General features: G+C 40.6%; 4 protein-coding genes across 5 annotated transcripts in view; 2 read left to right on the top strand and 2 right to left on the bottom strand.

The window, feature by feature from the left end:
• Positions 1–652: 652 nt before the first annotated feature.
• On the bottom strand, positions 653–6,491 carry LOC116266650 (uncharacterized). The gene is made up of 3 exons (XM_031647957.2): positions 4,153–6,491; positions 3,865–4,056; positions 653–2,073 (listed from the first exon to the last, which is right to left on the bottom strand). Exons 1-3 carry the CDS (start codon positions 6,435–6,437, stop codon positions 1,470–1,472), a joined length of 3,081 nt encoding a protein of 1,026 aa, XP_031503817.1. The 5' UTR covers positions 6,438–6,491; the 3' UTR covers positions 653–1,469.
• A 979-nt stretch (positions 6,492–7,470) lies between these two features.
• LOC116267060 (uncharacterized) lies at positions 7,471–9,299 on the top strand. The gene is made up of 2 exons (XM_031648613.2): positions 7,471–7,931; positions 8,911–9,299. Exons 1-2 carry the CDS (start codon positions 7,486–7,488, stop codon positions 9,014–9,016), a joined length of 552 nt encoding a protein of 183 aa, XP_031504473.1. The 5' UTR covers positions 7,471–7,485; the 3' UTR covers positions 9,017–9,299.
• Positions 9,300–9,959: 660 nt separating this feature from the next.
• LOC116267072 (putative glucose-6-phosphate 1-epimerase) lies at positions 9,960–14,018 on the bottom strand. Its single transcript, XM_031648632.1, has 5 exons — positions 13,963–14,018; positions 13,137–13,271; positions 12,612–12,932; positions 10,931–11,022; positions 9,960–10,138 (listed from the first exon to the last, which is right to left on the bottom strand). The coding sequence occupies exons 1-5, from the start codon at positions 14,016–14,018 to the stop codon at positions 9,960–9,962; spliced, it is 783 nt and encodes a 260-aa protein (XP_031504492.1).
• Positions 14,019–15,685: 1,667 nt separating this feature from the next.
• The window catches only part of LOC116266988 (ribonucleoside-diphosphate reductase large subunit-like), a 61,582-nt gene continuing 59,245 nt past the window's right edge, over positions 15,686–18,022 (top strand). Inside the window, exons 1-2 of one of the 2 annotated variants that reach the window (XM_050081272.1) lie at positions 15,686–15,727; positions 17,395–17,658. In XM_050081272.1, the coding sequence (XP_049937229.1) occupies positions 15,722–15,727; positions 17,395–17,658 (270 nt within the window). In that variant the 5' untranslated portion in view covers positions 15,686–15,721. Of the gene's footprint in view, positions 15,728–17,135; positions 17,157–17,394; positions 17,659–18,022 lie in introns of those variants that run through there. The other variant, XM_050081271.1, reaches the window with a different exon arrangement.

Here is an 18,022-nt window from a genome sequence, read left to right as displayed (position 1 = left end):
GGTGGTATAGACCACTCTTGTCTTCACACGTTCCAGTCATCATCCTCAAAGCAAGGTCCTATATAATAAAATAGTTAGGAAAAGGAGGTGACTGAACAATTAGCATGGGCAAATTTTTCCAGTTGAAAGTTGGATAAAAGTAATAGTCCTTTGGAAGATTATTAGATAAAAAATCACAAGAATTTACCATGTGTTCACTTGCTCCTAAGCCAGTAACAAATTGTCAACTATTTTATGTCAAGACAAACGTGCAAAAGTTGGCTCTAACTTTTTAGCAAGAGAAAGCTGGTTATGTTTAGTCTACAAACTGGAAGTAATATAGTCCTATGATTATATGCATAGTGGCATGGCCTTTAGTTTTCATATGCTTAGGAATCACTTCTTGCACAAGTGCTACAAGTTATGTATTTCGATTAAAGACCTAAAAACCAAGTAGATGTAGGCAATTTGCTTGGGACCATTTTAGGACAAGACTCATAAAATCCAATCCAAATTATACTCTTGACAAGGTTTGCATGCAGAAGCTTGTACAACGGTTCAAGTTTGAATATGCATCCGTGTAGACGTTTTACATCAACTGTATCAACAATATAATTATTGGACAAATGCATCAAATTGAGCATTTTAAGAGATCCATAATCTAATTCCATCATAACCAAAACCAAAGTCAAACTAAGGATCAAAAAAACATTACAAGTTGAACCAATAAAACATATATTCAGTTGCATGCTCCAGCACAATGCGCAAAAATGTAAACAATAGATAACGCTCACATGCTTGCCCTAGAATACAAAATCGAACGGAGCAACTTTCATCAAAACCGAACCAGAACAATAGTTGTTCCTCTTGGAAAAGCTGCACCAGTTCTTAATAGCATAACAGGACATCTTATTTCGCCTGTTGCAGGAACAACGTCAAACATACTCTAAAGGTACAGCGCATTTTTAATGCTGTATAAAGGCAACAATTCTTAAGATTCCACAGGGTCAGTATCATTTTCCCAAAGGTTTTATTTAAAAATACAGCCGTCCTTATTGTTACAGAATCACGATGTGCTCATAGTATGTCCACGGATAAACATGGATCTGACTCATCCAGTTCACTTAGCACTTTTTACAATATAGTCTCATGCCAACTTGAAGTTGCACCAATCTGATTTGCCTTCTTTTACGCTTCAAGGTAAATAAGCTCCATCCATTCAATTAAGACGCCTCACAAGCATGCTTCAGGAATTTCCAGCTTAGAGATGTAAAAGATCGCAAATTCTTCTGTCAAATACATATGAGAGAGGGAAGGTTGTCATGCTTAAATGGTCCTTTGCATGGCTGATCTCAGTCACCAAGCAGACACCGGCATGTAGGCGGTGTTGCTCATTACAAACTGAACTTTCATACTTTCGGCTTTACGGGCTTCTGGGTTCAGCGTATTTGTGCCATCAAACACCAGATGCAGTCTGCACCAGTAAGACGCTATTTTTGGCAACCAGATTCGGAGGAGATCTCTATGCTTTCAAAGCTTGGAAATAACACCTTTGAAACAGATCTGAAGCTTGAAGTTTCTGCATGTTCACCACCTCTGCTTGCATGCAACCGTCTATTCTTTCTAGTTGCTAGTGCCGGTGTCTCATATACTACGTCAGCTGTTTCCCTAGCATGCTTCTTCCTATCATGTTTTGTTATGGGCCTCGTGTTCACCTTTCCCAGATGCTTGGGTGCCCAGACTCTCTGCAGGTCTGGCAATCGTTTATTGAAGAATGAGCATTTTTGAGCTTGTTCTCTGCTCTTTAGGGCTTTCTTTAATTGCTTCTCGTACAATTCGTTTTGATGTTTCTCTCCAGTACTGCATGCTCCTTCCAGACGATGCAGAGAATGAGAAATGCATCCACTGCTATCCATCGCTACTCTGTTTTCATTGTCATATGCTGCTCCAGAAACTTGATCTCGAGGATCAATGATATCATTGGCTGCTTGGTTTGAATCGCTGTCATTCGATCCACTGGGAACACTGTCAAATGACAAGAACTCCATTTCTGTGTAAATCTTGTGTATGACACCTTCTAGAATATTTGCATACCTGCATATAAACTTGAATTGGTGAGTATGTCGTCTGAATCTTACAACTCTCTGAGCAGGAAAAACTGAAGTCAGACCATCAAAATAACTGTGTTAATCCAAGAATAGATTCCATATATCCAAGGAATTAAAAACTCATGGAGAATCGTAATTGATGGCGACAGGGTAGCCCAGAATTAAATATTTAGCACACTCCCAGTGTGACAGATTCAAAGCATTGCCCAAATTCTTGCCTTTCATTTTGCTATATCTCATTTTGCATTGAAGATCTCTTAAGAGAAGAAAACGCTTTTTGACATAGCCTCAAGGCTGAACCATGTTGGCCTCTCTCTCTCTCTCTCTCTCCCTCCCTTCCTCTCATTCTACCTTGCCTTTTTCCCTTTAGTTTTGCATTCATACTTTGCTAATGAAGAGAGAGCTGCTCAGTTTATTGCTAATACAGTTTTATTTGAAATCCTCATATTAATGTTCTGAGTCAATTATTAGCAGACTGCATAGGTTTGCTGACAAATACAGCACATCAGATAACTTTCTATTCTTTATTTAAAATTTTAAACAATAGTTAACAAACGTTTTAATACAAATGAAAATGTTCATTTCTCCAGCCCACATATCAGCGAGCATCGTCTAACAACACAGTCTCATAATGCTGCAAATATGTTTATACACAAACAACATACAGAACTAAAGTAATTGTAAACTTGAATATAACAGATGAAATTACTGAAAAACAAACACAAGAATTGAGCACAAACTGAAAATCTACAGTTTACTATGGCAACTGAATTCCAAAATCAGACACTAGGCACTCATTCTGAAGCATTAATAGAAAGCCAAAGTGTGAACAAGGTGGCTGAATCTTGTGACCGTAAATTGACTTCAAATGTAGTATGGAGCTAAGTAACAGCGCAAGTTAGGCAACCTTGTTTAAGTTTATATAACCACTTTCTTTCTCCATCTCCTTCTACCATTGTTCTTTTTCTTACTTTTTCTATGCCTATCTCCCTCCCTCTTTTCCAATTTTGAGATACAAATAATTTGATCCTCCAGTTAGAAATCTTCGTCACTTTTCCGGTCTAAAATCTTGTTCTCTTTTTTCTACCTCTTGTTTCATTCCTTTCTTCCTAAAATAATATCATATCCTCTTTTCTGAATTTTTTCTGTCATCGGATCAAATTTTCTTTGTCTCTGTATTAGGTCAGATCTCGATTCCTCTGCTATGCCTAGAGAATTAACATATTCTGGATTTTCTGTCTGATCAAATTCAGTTTTCTCTGATCATGATAGTGTCTGTGTGTGAGCACGTGTGTGTGTGTATATATACGAGCGTGTGCATGGGGCTGTGTCCCTGTACCCAAGTTTTTTGAAATTGCTTCAAATTCTTGTCCGCACCCACACCGTTATCTATGTGACCTAGGTCAGGAATTGAGGCTTTTTGTCATATTCTCTCAACAATTGTCATTATCATTATCATTTTCCCCAAAATGTAGGAAATCACCCATATTAGTGATACTCGTTCTGTACTAAACGTCAGCGGAAAAATTAAAAGCAAACTCATATATCCACACTATGCAGATAAGCTCTTGCATTCATAACAGTTAGAAACAAAGGAATCTTAAGTATACTTGTTACGTGCAATTAACTTTGGAGTGTTAACAGTACATAATTTTCCATTCTACATTCAGATTCAAAAAACTATTCATGATTTTAGCCTATATATATATATATATCTATATATATATATATATATATATATATATATGAAATATATTCGTAAGATGCACATTTGTACCTGGATTTTACGGTACTGTCAGTGAACTCGAGAAGTGTGACACCACCAAATATTCCTCCTTGCAGGTCAAACTCAATGTTGTGAAGCAAGAAACATATTTCTTTCACCCATTTATCTTCTATTTCATCTTTGCTGCAAACTTCAACTGTCGCCTTGAGTATCTCCATTCGAAATAGCACCTGGAGTTGATGCCTTGTACACATTAAGGAAGAAAGCAGATATAAGATGCCGAATTGCTAGTTAATTGCAGCAACTAAAAACAAAGAAATAAAACATCTAAAAGGATACTCTCTGACTTTGATTTCTGAGATAGTGGCCTCGGATATGAGATCAGAGACTAAGTTAGAATTGGATGGCTCACTCATGGACGGAGCAAGTAACCTTTTGTACTTTGCTGCTAATTCTTTTGGCTTTCTTAGTAAAAGCTTTGCCACGTCAACAAAAACCGATATATCGCAAGCAATCTGTGAAGTCTGAGAGTCGCAATTCGATGAGGTACTTTTCTCGTGAGTGTCGTTGCCATCATGCTTAGCTGGCACGTGTTTGATGGACAAGTCGACTAAGCGCTCAGCCAGAGATGCCAAATCCACCTCCATGTTGCATAGTCCATGGTCAATTTTTTGCCAAATGCTGGAAAAGAATGCATCAGAATCATCGAGACAGGAAGCGGGAGGTTCATGTTTAATGTGCTCATCATTCAAGTTCTCCCCAACCGATTGGCAAGAAGAAGAAAAGTTTTGACCTTCTTGCACCAAGTTTGTGACTGACTGACAAGATTGTTGCGAACTTAAAAGCATATCTTCCATTCTATCTTCGAAGTCCACCTTCAGTTCTCCTCTGCTTAGTTCAGCCTTCTGATGACCTTTTGGTTTCTTCTTTTGCTTCATCCAGCACTTCAAAAAGGTCAACCTCTTAGGAACGTTGAAACCGCCATGCAGGCATAGTGACTGCAAATCCATGGCAGGAACCATGCTACCTTCTGCCCCAGAATAATTGCAGAGAACAGATGTATAAAGCGCATCCCATGTAAGGTCAGTAACAGCACTAGAATTCGCATCCTTCCGTTCTGCTCTTTCCTTGAAGCCACTGCTTCTTTTGTTAGAAAATGAATCACCAGAAACCCCACCTGATTTGTGTGAACTAATCGAAATTCCACCAAGCCATTCTTGAGAACAGCCATCCATGATCTGCCCGTCATCCAGAATCTGAAGAATCGCCGTATGAACAGTAAAGGGTTCCAAAATACCCGTAACAGAACATCCATTCAAATCAGAAAATGATACTATCGCCACACTAAATCTCTTGTAAAGAAAAGTTAGAAGCAGCTGCCATTCAGGATTTCCCGCTATAAATTCATTCTCCTTCCATCTTAGCCGCTCAAGAACCACATCTGCTATCGACGGGGCCGTACGAGACTTCTTCTTCGATCTCTTTCTCTTGGATACGTCTTCATGCTTCCTAGAGAAGCCACGGAGGAAAACAAAATTCCCCGTCCTCGCTCTCATGACGGCAAGCTGATCTTTTGCCCTAACCTCGTCCACATGCATCTTAACACCCGTATTATCAAATCTTTTCCAGAAATCCTGCGGGTTGCAGTTTTGAAGCTCTGGTTCTGGAGAAGGTTTACTTAAAGAATGATCGAGGTGATCGGTAGGAAACTTCAAATTAACAATTTCAAGATCACACAGTCTGCATTTCAACGGCTTACCGTTCGCATCTGCAACCTCAAGGTTGAATTCCGCAGTCCCACAACGGCGACCACTGAACCCCGTTGGACAAGCAACGATTGGCCAAATCAATCCGAACGGAACAACCAAAGAACCCAAAACAATAGCATCACAGGATACAAAACCCCAACCTAAATCCTTAATCCCCCTCTCCAGGACACCCAGTATTTTTCCATCTCTCTCTTCGTTCTGGCTTTCGCTGGGAAAACCAACATCCACCCAACACACATTCGCGCCCACAGCCTTAAATTTCTCGCGAACGCCACCAAAAGTTTCAATAAATTTGTTGGAAAACCAATCTTCGCAATCATTTCTGGAGTCAATTTCAAAGTTAAAGTACCGATAGAGAAATTCCTTAGTCCTTGGTGCCACCGTGAACAAAAGGATCAGATTTGGGGGAAATCCAGAACAAGAATCGGCAGCATCATCCGTACCTTGCAGATCAGGGAGTGCAGTCTCCCAAGCATAGTCCAGGAGGAGCTGCTGAAGAGATCCTGCTACAAACGCAGCACGGCTTGGAGACGACGTCCCAGAAGCGACCGATCTAAGCGCAGATTCGAGGGACCGCGCAACGTCAGAGGGCCGTTCGAAGGAAATGGTGGACGAAAAGGAGCTGCCAAGCAGGCGCTCGACTTGGGTGGTGGGGAGGAGAGGGTTGAGGGAGGAGAAGAAGAGCCGGAAGGCGAACAGGGAGTCAGAGAGAGGAGGGTGGGAGAGGAAACGGTCGGCGCATTTGAGGATCGCAGAGACGTAAAGATCGCGATCTGGGAGCTGGGAGAGAGGTTGGAGATCGATGAGGAAGACGACCCTCTGCGTCTGTGGGAGATCTAGAGAGGGAAAACCCATGGAGAGAGCGAGGGAGGGAGAGGGAGAAGGAAAAAGAGGAAGGCCTTGATGGGCTTTAACTTTCTCTCTCTAAAAATGAAATTCAAAACGGGAGAGCGTGGGATGGACGACGGAGAGCTTCCCGCCTTTTCTCTTTCCGCCTTTGGAGCAAAACATTTCCCAATTGCCCCAATATTTTTACAAAATTCAAAAACGCGACAAACATATGGTTCCGGTTCGGGTTCGGGTTCGGTTTGGTTTCTGCTTCGGATCAACTTTTCTAGGGTAACCAAAACATTGGTCAAACACTCATCATTTCCTCCCATCCATTGAACATTGTCATATTTGGATCATTTTTATGTTTAAATCATTGAAATAAATCTCTGCAAATATTCGTCAAATATTTAATTATTTACTCATGACTTTTGTATCTTTTTATTTTTTGGGAGAACGTTTGCAATGAATATTAGAAATAATAACACTGGAAGAGCATCACACGTTTTATAAGCGTAGACATGTTTTGACTTCACAATTAATTTCATCCCTAGGTTTAATAAACCATGGATATAGTTTTATCACATCATACACATTACACGGTCATTTTAAAGTAAGGAAACTAAATAAACTTTATTAGCAATTTAAAAGATAGCAAACTAAATAATATATCAGTTTATGTTTATATATCGATATACTTCCTTTTTGTTTTTAGTGTTTTGAACTTGACTATAACATGATAAGAAATAAAGTTTGACTTGAACACATGTTTTGTTTGGCATTCTTCCACCACGATTGAGCTTGTTTTAGACTTCATGGATCCAAATCCGAGAACACCATTTTAGATCTAGATCCATGATCCAATTAAAGCGAACGCATTTGCATCAACCAGTGCACCATTTTCCTTTGTCCACTGTTGCTTGATATGGTTGGATCCGGTCCGATTTTAGGACCTACGTAATCCATAACCTGTTAATCCTGATCCGATCCATGTGGGTGTTGTAGTACCGGATAACTGGCGCCCAAGTCTGACCCGATAAGGCAACTCTCTCTCTCTCTCTCTCATCGTCCACAAATGACGAGCGGAACGGCGGATATCCAAGGGAGACGAAGGATAAAACGAAGAAACAAGGGGGGGAAAATGCGCGCCATTTTCCTTCCTCTGGCTTCCCTTCCCCTTTCCGAATCGGTTCTGCAAAATCGGGCTGCTCACCTTCTGTTTTGCTCATCGGGTTTCTCGATTTCTGGGTGGTCGCGATCTGTGTTACCCAAATCCTCAGGGAGACGGAGAATCGGGACCCTAATTTTCGCAGCGTCGTCCTCGTCACCGGAGGTGGATGAATGGATCGATAAGTTGCCGGACAAGAAGAAGCCGATCTATTCTCACAGTCTGCCGTGCATCGAGGCGTGGCTGAACCAGCTAGGGTTCCGACAGACGAAAGACGACCCGGCTGTCTGGCTCATACGGAAGCTCGAGTGGCACGCACAGCTCTCCCTCGACGTCACCGACCTCTGCATTAGGTTACAGTCCCCTTCTTTCGTCCCCATTCCGTTGCAGTTTTCTTTTGTATGTCAGAATTCCGGCGATTAATTCAGATATCCTGGCATTTTCACGTGAATCGTTGCTGTTACTGTCGTAATGATAACGACAATCACCTCTATGTGAAACTTCTGGAAAGCATCTATGAGGTTTTTGTTTGCTGTGAAATTCACTTTTCTTCCAAATTGATCCGCAGATTTTGCTCATTATCGTAGGAAATAGCATATATTTATCAATGTTACTAAAAGCTATAGAAATGCGATGAGTGAAAAGGTGGGGGATTAAATATGTTTTTTCTTGCTGCCTGCCATGATGTACTTGTACAATGACAATGGTACTGGCAGCAGTCTTGATGATAGCGAAAATATAGTGTAATTTCATCCTTTTTGTCCTATTTCGAGTAGTGAAGCCTCTTTTTCCTGGCACTGGATCTTTCGGTCGCGCTAAGTTTAGTGACTCATGATTGATCACCGTGTTTTGCTAAGGGCGACCTTGCAGGAAGTTGTTCCTTTTATCTCTATGGAATTATCGTAGGGTACCTCCAAAATTTCTTCCCTACGCATCCTGCTCTTTTCCCTTCTGAAGGGCCCCATTCTTTAAATCTCTTCATGCCATTATAGACTACTTTAAGACGCTCTAATGCTCGCTGATAGACCCCAATTGCTTCCATCCTCTTCTCCATTAAAACTACTCCTTTTATACTGCTGGATTTCATGCTAGATCTTTTGCAGTGTTATTCCTCAAATCAGGTGCTGGTAGCCTGTTACCTGTTTAGTTTTTTATTTGCTCGTCCCAGTTAAAAAAGCACTTGCGCTAGAAAGCCCCACGATCCTGATTATGTTTTCTCGATCATGAAATTATGTCAGTGTTCTGTAAGTTTTAAGGTCAGTTACTTCTTTTCTCCTTGCTGTGCATGCTCTGTTATTGCTTTCTCAACATAATGCGTGATTAATGATGCAGATACCTTAAGACTGGGCCTGGAGAGCTTGAGAAGGATGTGGAGAGACGGTTCAGTTATGCATTAAGCAGAGAAGATATTGAGAATGCAATACTTGGAGGACCTTAAATTCACCTCTATGTCGTCTAGCATCGGCATGTATGTAATTTTTCATTGTTTCTGCTGATAGACTGAAGATTAAAAATAAGCATGTGCGTCTTAATTCATAATTTTTTGTTGCTTCTAAGCTCTATATACGTCGATCTAAATATCTTTGTAGTGCAAAATAACAGCCAGAGAATGACTATGAACTGTTTCTTCTCTAGCTCGACAAAAGCAGGTTCACCTGACACTGTTTGATCTCGTGCGAAAAGCAGTTGAAAATAAATACTTATCTGCCGGATTGTGTTTACGTTATCATGTGTCAGTTTCACTTACATTGGTTGGACATGTGTGCCTCTATTTTCGCTGTTGTTCATATCCACACGAATACAGGTCTACTGTGGAAAAAGTAAAATTACCAAGGATTATTATGTGTAAAATTTATATATCCTGTCTTGCGGGAAAGTTTGTGTTTCTTCCAAGGCTTTAGTGTTCAGAGTGGCGCAGCGGAAGCGTGGTGGGCCCATAACCCACAGGTCCCAGGATTGAAACCTGGCTCTGATAGCGTGTTCTCACATAGAGAAAGGCTTCTGCGGACACGTTACTTTTTGGCGTTTCTCCTTTTTTGCTAACATCATCTCACAGATGGACCCAGCGCTTTGGGACAAATATCTGATCGGCCACCACTAGTTGCAATGTCAAGAGTTATGTGAGTTGGTTCGATTTCGGCAGTCATGAAATATATCATCCTTATCAACCGGAAAAGAAAAAGTAAATCTTTGCTTCTCTTTACCAAGAATTTATCGAGCTAATCGTGTTGCTTCTGTGTACAATAACTTAGTCAGGTCAAGGCCAGAATTTTAAGCCAATGACCTTCTACCCTTCAAAAGGATGAACATATGATATGATGGTGTTCTTGTGAAATTGCTGCAAACTAAAAATTTCAGTGCTTTCAGAGAACGAAGTCATTTCAAAAACAATAGCTTAAGGGAGCAACTGACAACTCCAATCTGTCTATCCATTCTTCCCCGGGCTTGAGCGTTATCGGCTTCTCGATGGCAGCACCATCCACGCAAAGCATTTGCTTGTACTCATTATCACCAAAATCCACCATAGACTTCGACTTCTCCTCCCAAGGATTCCAGACAACTGTAAGGGGAGAAAAAAGACTGAAAAAATATCAGTCTGCAGTGGTGTAACAGAGTTGGTGAAAGTGATAAGATTGAGCAGTTGGACTGAGTCGAGTGAATCGGCAGAATCATCAAAAGAACAAAGAATTGATGAACTTGAGCTAAAAGACATTTGAAGCAATTTTTTTACGTATTCAATGCTCTGCAGACAATGATAAATTGTTAAAGGGTGTTGGACAAAGCCCAAGTACAAACAATCAAGCCTCAAGTCTGACACAGAAACAGTAATTCATCAGGCCTCTTGTTGGTCAGAAGTTGCTAGCATGCTTTGAATCGTTAAAAGGTGTTGGACAAAGCCCAAGTATAAACAATCAAGCCTCAAGTCTGACACAGAAACAGTAATTCTTCAGGCCTCTCGTTGGTCAGAAGCTGCTAGCATGCTTGAAATCAGAAATCCAGCATTGCTTTTACAAAATCTCGATGTTGGTTATGCACATTCTTCGCCCCAGACATTTATTTCACATCTAAAGGGCAAAGAAAGGAAGCATTTACCGTTCAAAAGAATATGCTCCATTCTGCGTAAAAACAGAGAACCATTGGAGATGGCATGGCAAACAAATGCAGTGCAGTCGCCACAGATCCAGCAAACACAACAAAAATAACCTATCAACAGGGTTTCCAATCATAATCAAAAGAGTAGCCACACTAAGCAACAATATTTATTTCAGCCATTTCTTCTTCTGGGAATACATCTGGTTCTTGTTACAGTAGAATATGGACAATTGAACATGCATTTTGAAGGAAGGCTTGCCTGCATCCGGCAGTCCTTCCTTTCTTATAACAAATGTTCTCTTCTTCTCGTGATCGAGAACAACAATCACATTTGGAGTGCTGAGGTAAATCCTGTCCATCTAAATGCAACAAATAGCATTTATCACTGAAGGTGCTTTGGGCAACACGTTATAATATAAGTTTTTTTTTTATAGTGAAATTCGATGATGCTTGATTTATCTGAGCTACAAGCAATATCAGCTTCCTCTCCAGGATACTTGGGCCCCAAATATGTGGCTTTACCCGCACAAAATGTCTTATGGTAGATAATCACTCATCAGATAAGAAACACTTGATTTGATCTGTTTTAGCTTCCTGAGGAAGAACTGTATAGGAAGTATAAGTGTCTAACAACCAAAAGTACTTAAAAAGAATGACACTTCAATTAAGTAATGCAGTCACCCTCAACTCCAGATAAAACCCAGAGCATTCTTATTTCCTACTAGGAGAAGTTGTTTTATCTTAAGACGTTATGCTAGGGCCCCCATTTGAATGTTACAGACAATATATATGCATAAGGAAGGACAATCCTGAGAACCTGATCCATGGCCTCTGAGGAATCTTGTTTTTATGTACAGATTACAAGTACAGCAGTCACAGAGCAGGAAGGTAGAAATCAAAAAAAATTTATATGAAAGCAAATAGTACAGGAATTAAGTGGGAGCCAATGTCAGGATTATCAATTACGGGAAGCATTAAAAAAGGTAAATAAGATGTTGGGCTTGCACGGCTAGTCCCACCTTGAGTTGCTGACAATGTCACCCAATATCACATGACTTCAGCTGCCGGCACCTTCTGCTACATAGAGACAGACAGAACTGAAAACCTAGCAAAACCTTGTGACCTGTTAAAATGTCTCGAAGGCTACTAAAATGATTTGTTGATCTAAGCCCTGCAGATGGTATGAACACTTTTTTGTTTCACATAATACATAAGGTTACAATTGAAAATTTTCAGATATGTTTAAGTAGGGCTGCACAACGAGTCGAGCCAGCTCGGGCTCGACTCGAACTCGCCCGGTTAAACTCGGCTCGAGCTCGACTCGTTTATAAACGAGTCGAGTTCGAGCTTACAATGAAACTCGAATGAGTAAATGAGTCGAGTTCGAGTTTTAAGAACTCGACTCGTTTATACTCGACTCGACTCGTTTATATACATTATGTCCTATTTCCATTTTGTTCAGTCATCAGCTTATGATTCTATAATAGTTAATAATGAGAACAGTCTAATACCAAATGGTGTCTATTTGCAGCTCTAAACTGTTGGCAGGGTTGACTCGGTTGAGTGATTCACAAATTTCATCCCACGTTATGAAATTTACTAGATATTTTAAAAAGAATGATCATATTTTATTTAGACGAGCTAATCGAGTTAATCGAGTCGAGCTCGAGCTCGACTTTATTTAATCGAGTCGAGCTCGAGCTTGTGTTAGGTAGCTCGACTCGAGTTCGAGTCGAGTTCAAGCTCGAGCTCGTTGAGTCGAGTCGAGCTCGAGCTGGGCAAGCTCGAGCTCGACTCGGCTCGTGTGCAGCCCTATGTTTAAGTGCTTCTGCCGGTGTCTATGTAAAGCTTATATAGTAACCAACCTCCTTCTGAAACTGTTGTCTGCCTTGCGCTGCGTCTGGCCTTAAAGCCTTGATAACCACAAGGGTGTGGTATACCTTCCTTCTCCAATTTTAAGAGACTCAGAGAAATTTTGCGTAGCCTTCTCTATCTCCTCTATGGTATACCTGCGGTACAGAAGATCAGGAATCATATTATCCCCTGATTTCCTCTTCCCCTCCTCGTGCAATCTTCTTTCTGCTTCAATCCTCTTCTGATAAGCAAAAATATCATTGGCAAGCCCATTTTGTGTGCTTAGACCCACGTTAACCTTCATGAATGTTTCTTCTAAAAAAATGAATTGAGGAACATGCCCATTTGAGTTTGCATTTATCATTTTTAGTATCAGAATATTAATAACCTGGTGAAGGTACACATTACTGCATATCCAGAATTGGGTTACAAACAAACCCAAAAAAAAAAAAAAGTTACCATGTCTATCTTAACAAGGTTGCCACATGTAAACTATAACTTGCTCAAATATGAACTTGACATAAAGCTTCAGTTTTACCACAAATACTGAAGAAAATGGAGCAGTTACAGTAGTTGTTACTGGAAAGTAAAACATCTTCAATTATCATTACCTGATGTCTGAAACAGAGAAGTATGCATGAAAAGCAAATGTGAAACTGAATGGCTTGACATCAACATTCCTGATGCGTGACATCATCACCAGATTTCCACCAGTTGCTAGAGCCACATTGAGGCGGAATTCAAAACTGAGGAAAATAAAATAACTATATGAGCACCATAGCCTCAAAATATTAAAATTATTTCAGAATTTTAGGAGAAGCAAGTTCTTGAGAGATAAAGAAGATAAGGCATGAGAAGAATTGCAGTGTCAGGAATCAGGATAAAAGATTAATAAATACTAAGAAGCACAGTAATTCACAATTGTTTTCATGGTGCCTGACTCAGATGTCGAGTACCATTCAGAAATAGATTCGCAAGCAAGAATGTTTCTGAGTGATTCACTGCTTTCCCTTATTAGAAGATCCCATTAGCATTAAGATTCAACCACTCTACCGGATCGAGGCAGACACCGAAGTTAATTCCGGCCAATTGTTTTCATGGTGCCTGACTCAGATGTCGAGTACCATTCAGAAATAGATTCGCAAGCAAGAATATTTCTGAGATTATCAGAAGATCCCATTTGCATTAACCACTCTACCGGATCGAGGCAGACACCGAAGTTAATTCCGACCAATTGTTTTCATGGTGTCCGACTGAGATGTCGAGTACCATTCAGAACTAGAATCGCATGCAGGAATATTTCTGTGTGATTCACTGCTTTCCCTTATTAGAAGATCCCATTTGCACTAAGATTCAACCACTCTACCGGATCGAGGCAGACACCGAAGTTAATTCCGGCCAATTGTTTTCATGGTGCCTGGCTCAGATGTCGAGTACCATTCAGAAATAGATTCACAAGCAAGAATATTTCTGAGATTATCAGAAAATCCCATTTGCATTAACCACTCTATCGGATCGAGGCAGACACCGAAGTTAATTCCGACCAATTGTTTTCATGGTGTCCGACTGAGATGTCGAGTACCATTCAGAACTAGAATCGCATGCAGGAATATTTCCGAGTAATTCACTGCTTTCCCTTATTAGAAGATCCCATTTGCACTAAGATTCAACCACTCTACCGGATCGAGGCAGACACCGAAGTTAATTCCGGCCAATTGTTTTCATGGTGTCTGGGTCAGATGTCGAGTACCATTCAGAAATAGAATGCAAGCAAGAATATTTCTGAGATTATCAGAAGATTCCATTTGCATTAACCACTCTATCGGATCGAGGCAGACACCGAAGTTAATTCCGACCAATTGTTTTCATGGTGTCCGACTGAGATGTCGAGTACCATTCAGAACTAGAATCGCATGCAGGAATATTTCTGTGTGATTCACTGCTTTCCCTTATTAGAAGATCCCATTTGCACTAAGATTCAACCACTCTACCGGATCGAGGCAGACACCGAAGTTAATTCCGGCCAATTGTTTTCATGGTGCCTGGCTCAGATGTCGAGTACCATTCAGAAATAGATTCGCAAGCAAGAATATTTCTGAGATTATCAGAAGATCCCATTTGCATTAAGATTCAACCACTACCGGATCGAGGCAGACACCGGAGTTAATTCCGACCAATTGTTTTCATAATGTCCGACTGAGAGGTCGAGTACCATTCAGAACTAGAATCGCATGCAGGAATATTTCTGAGTGATTCACTGTTTTCCCTTATTAGAAGATCCCATTTGCACTTAGATTCAACCACTCTACCGGATCGAGGCAGACACCGAAGTTAATTCCGACCAATTGTTTTCATGGTGTCCCACTGAGATGTCGAGTACCATTCAGAACTAGAATCGCATGCTGGAATATTTCTGAGTGATTCACTCTTTTCACTTATTAGAATATCCCATTTGCAACCATTAAAAATTTAAAACAGAACCCACATGGCGTAAACGTTATATAGCAGCTCAGTATGCCATCGCCTCCTCATCCTCCTCTTTACCTATCCTTCTCTCCCGATATCTCTCTCTCTCTCTGTGAGTTGCAGAGTGTTCCGCTGAATTACTCTGGGAAGAAACGTCCCCCATCTCCGTCGGCGAAAATGTACGTGATCAAGAGGGACGGGCGCAAGGAGGCTCTCCGCTTTGAAAAGATGACCGCCAGCCTGAAGAAGCTTAGCTATGGCCTCAGCGAGAAGCACTGCGATCCCGTCCGCGTCGCGCAGAAGGTCTGCACCGGCGTCTACAGTGGCGTCACCACCACCCAGCTAGATGAATTGGCTGCTGAGACGGCAGCAGCCATGACCACCAACCACCCTGACTATGCCTCGGTAATTCCAATTCTATGTCTCTGTTACCTGGTGTTTTTTTTTTGTTTCTCTCATTCTGATTCGTTCTTCTGTGAAGCTGGCGGCCAGGATTGCAGTTTCAAATCTGCACAAGAATACAAAGAAATGCTTTTCTAAAACGTGAGATTAGCAGATGCTTATGTACATTTATTCTTTTACGGATTCGAGTTTTGTTCGATTGTTCATGGAGGCTCATGTTCTGTTTTTTTTTTTTGTGCGTTTCAGGATCAAGGATATGTACAATCATGTAAATTCGAGATCAGGACAAAACGCTCCATTGATTGCAGACGATGTTTATGAGATAATTATGAAGGTTCTTTATCTTATGTTTTTCTTTTATGTTTTTCTGTTGGTTTCAAGAAAGCACCAAAAGCTTTTTTGTACTTATGATGCGTAACTGAATAAGAAATAAGCAATTGTCGGTTCCTTGGAAAACTACAATGTTTTAATTCAATTGAAGCAGTAGGGATGTTCAAGAGGTTATGCGTTTGAGTCTTAAACAAGGAAATCAAGGATGTCTACGGATTATATTCCAATCCAATATGCTCTTAATTATATTAGTTTTTTCTGTTGTTGATGTATTCAGACTCAAATACTAGTGAAGAAAGGTCATATGAATCCGAATATGGAATACGATTTCATCATTTAAATTAGATCTGAATCCTATTTTTGTATTCACGTTAAATCAGAATCTGAGATTTAAACCAAATAATAGCCGATTTTCAACATATAAGGGCATTGGTACATGATATTTATTCCAAACTGAATCTGATCTAATTCGGGATCCCATTTGATATTTTTGTATATCCGAATCTGAATCCGATCATACATTAGTTATGTTTTTAATCAGAAATCAAGTTTTTTTTCCAACTTATAGCTCCTTCACAGTGATTCAGCGGGAAACCTGAGGGCGAAGGCAAAAATTTTGAAAAGAAAAGGACGCCAACCTTCCTCCCGCCTATTTGGAGCCGCTGCGCTCCCTTCTTCTTTACCCGCCATTAGCCATCATCGCCTCCTCTTCCTCATCTTTATCTCTCTCTCTCTCTCTCTCTCTCTGTGGCAGTTGCCAGTGTTCGGCGGAATTACTCAGGGAAGAAGGGTCCCCGATCTTCGTCGGCGAAGATGTACGTGAGCAAGAGGAACGGGCGCAAGGAGGCTGTCCACTTTGATAAGATCACCGCCCGCCTGAAGAATCTTAGCCATGGCCTCAGCCAGAAGCACTGCGATCCCGTCCAAGTCGCTCGGAAGGTCTGGGCCGGAGTCTACACCGGCGTCACCACCACCCAGCACGACGAATTGGCTGCTGAGACGGCTGCAGCCATGACCACCAACCACCCTGACTATGCTTCTGTAATTCCCATTCTATGTCTCCTTAGAATTTCAGTGTTACCTGTGTTTAGAGTACAACAATGATCCGGTGGATTTCTCAAATTTTTATTTGTTGTTTTCTCTGAATCTGTCTCGTTCTTTTGTGAAGCTCGGGGGAGGATTGCTGTTTCAAATCTGCATAAGAATAGGAAGACTCCTTTTCAGAAACATGAGATTACCCAGATGCTTATACATTTTATTTTTTACCGATGGGAGTTTTGTTCGGTTGTTAATGGAGGCTGATGTTCTTTTTTGTTGTTGTTGTTGTTTTTTTTGTGCGTTTCAGGATCAAGGATATGTATAATCATGTAAATTCGAGATGAGGGCAAAAGGCTTCTTTGGTTGCAGACGATGTTTATGAGATAATTATGAAGGTCCCTTTATCTTATTTTTTTCTGCTGGTTTCCTTTAATCTGTTTTGGCCCATCGTGCGATTTTTGTTAATTGAATAATTTTTTTTCTTATTCTGACTGGCTTGAATTGAGAGCATATATTTAGGTGATTTTCTCTTAACGTAGAAACAGAAAAAAACTTGCTTATTCTAAATTAATTTTGGATGAAAACAACGGTAGCCTATGTTTCCTTATTGTCTGAATGGCGTCCTTATTTCAGAATGCTGCTCTTCTAGACAGTGAAATCATATACGACAGAGATTCCGATTATGATTATTTTGGGTTTAAGACCCTAGAGAGATCATGTCTCATAAAGATTGGTGGGAAGGTTGTTGAACGGCCACAACATATGCTCATGAGGGTTGCCGTTGGCATCCACAAAGACGACATTGATTCTGCACTGAAAACATACCATTTAATGTCACAGCGCTGGTTCACCCATGCTTCACCCACTCTTTTCAATGCCGGAACACCGAGGCCTCAAGTATGTTTTGTGTACTTAAGCTGTGAATGTTTTCCTGTTCCTTCGTACTTGCGATTTTCTTTCTAGTTTTAATGGGTGCTTCTCTCTCAGTTGAGCAACTGCTTCCTTATCTGCATGAAAGATGACTGCATTGAAGGTGTCTATGATACACTGAAGGAATGTGGTGTCATTAGCAAATCGACCAGCGAAATGCTTTCCAAATGTTGCCTTTTGAAGTTTTGATTTGAGGGTTACATAATGAATCCGATTAAATTTGCAAGCAAGTAGATGTCAGGATGTTTGCTCATTGTTTTATGTGTATAATTTATTAAATTATTCATTTGGCGATTCTGCCTGACTGAACTTAGATGTTTGGTTACTATAG

The sequence above is a fragment of the Nymphaea colorata genome, chromosome 13 (assembly GCF_008831285.2).
Source record: "Nymphaea colorata isolate Beijing-Zhang1983 chromosome 13, ASM883128v2, whole genome shotgun sequence".
NCBI lineage: Eukaryota > Viridiplantae > Streptophyta > Magnoliopsida > Nymphaeales > Nymphaeaceae > Nymphaea > Nymphaea colorata.
Note: the sequence above shows the minus strand (reverse complement) of the source record. Positions and strands in the feature narration are given on the sequence as shown.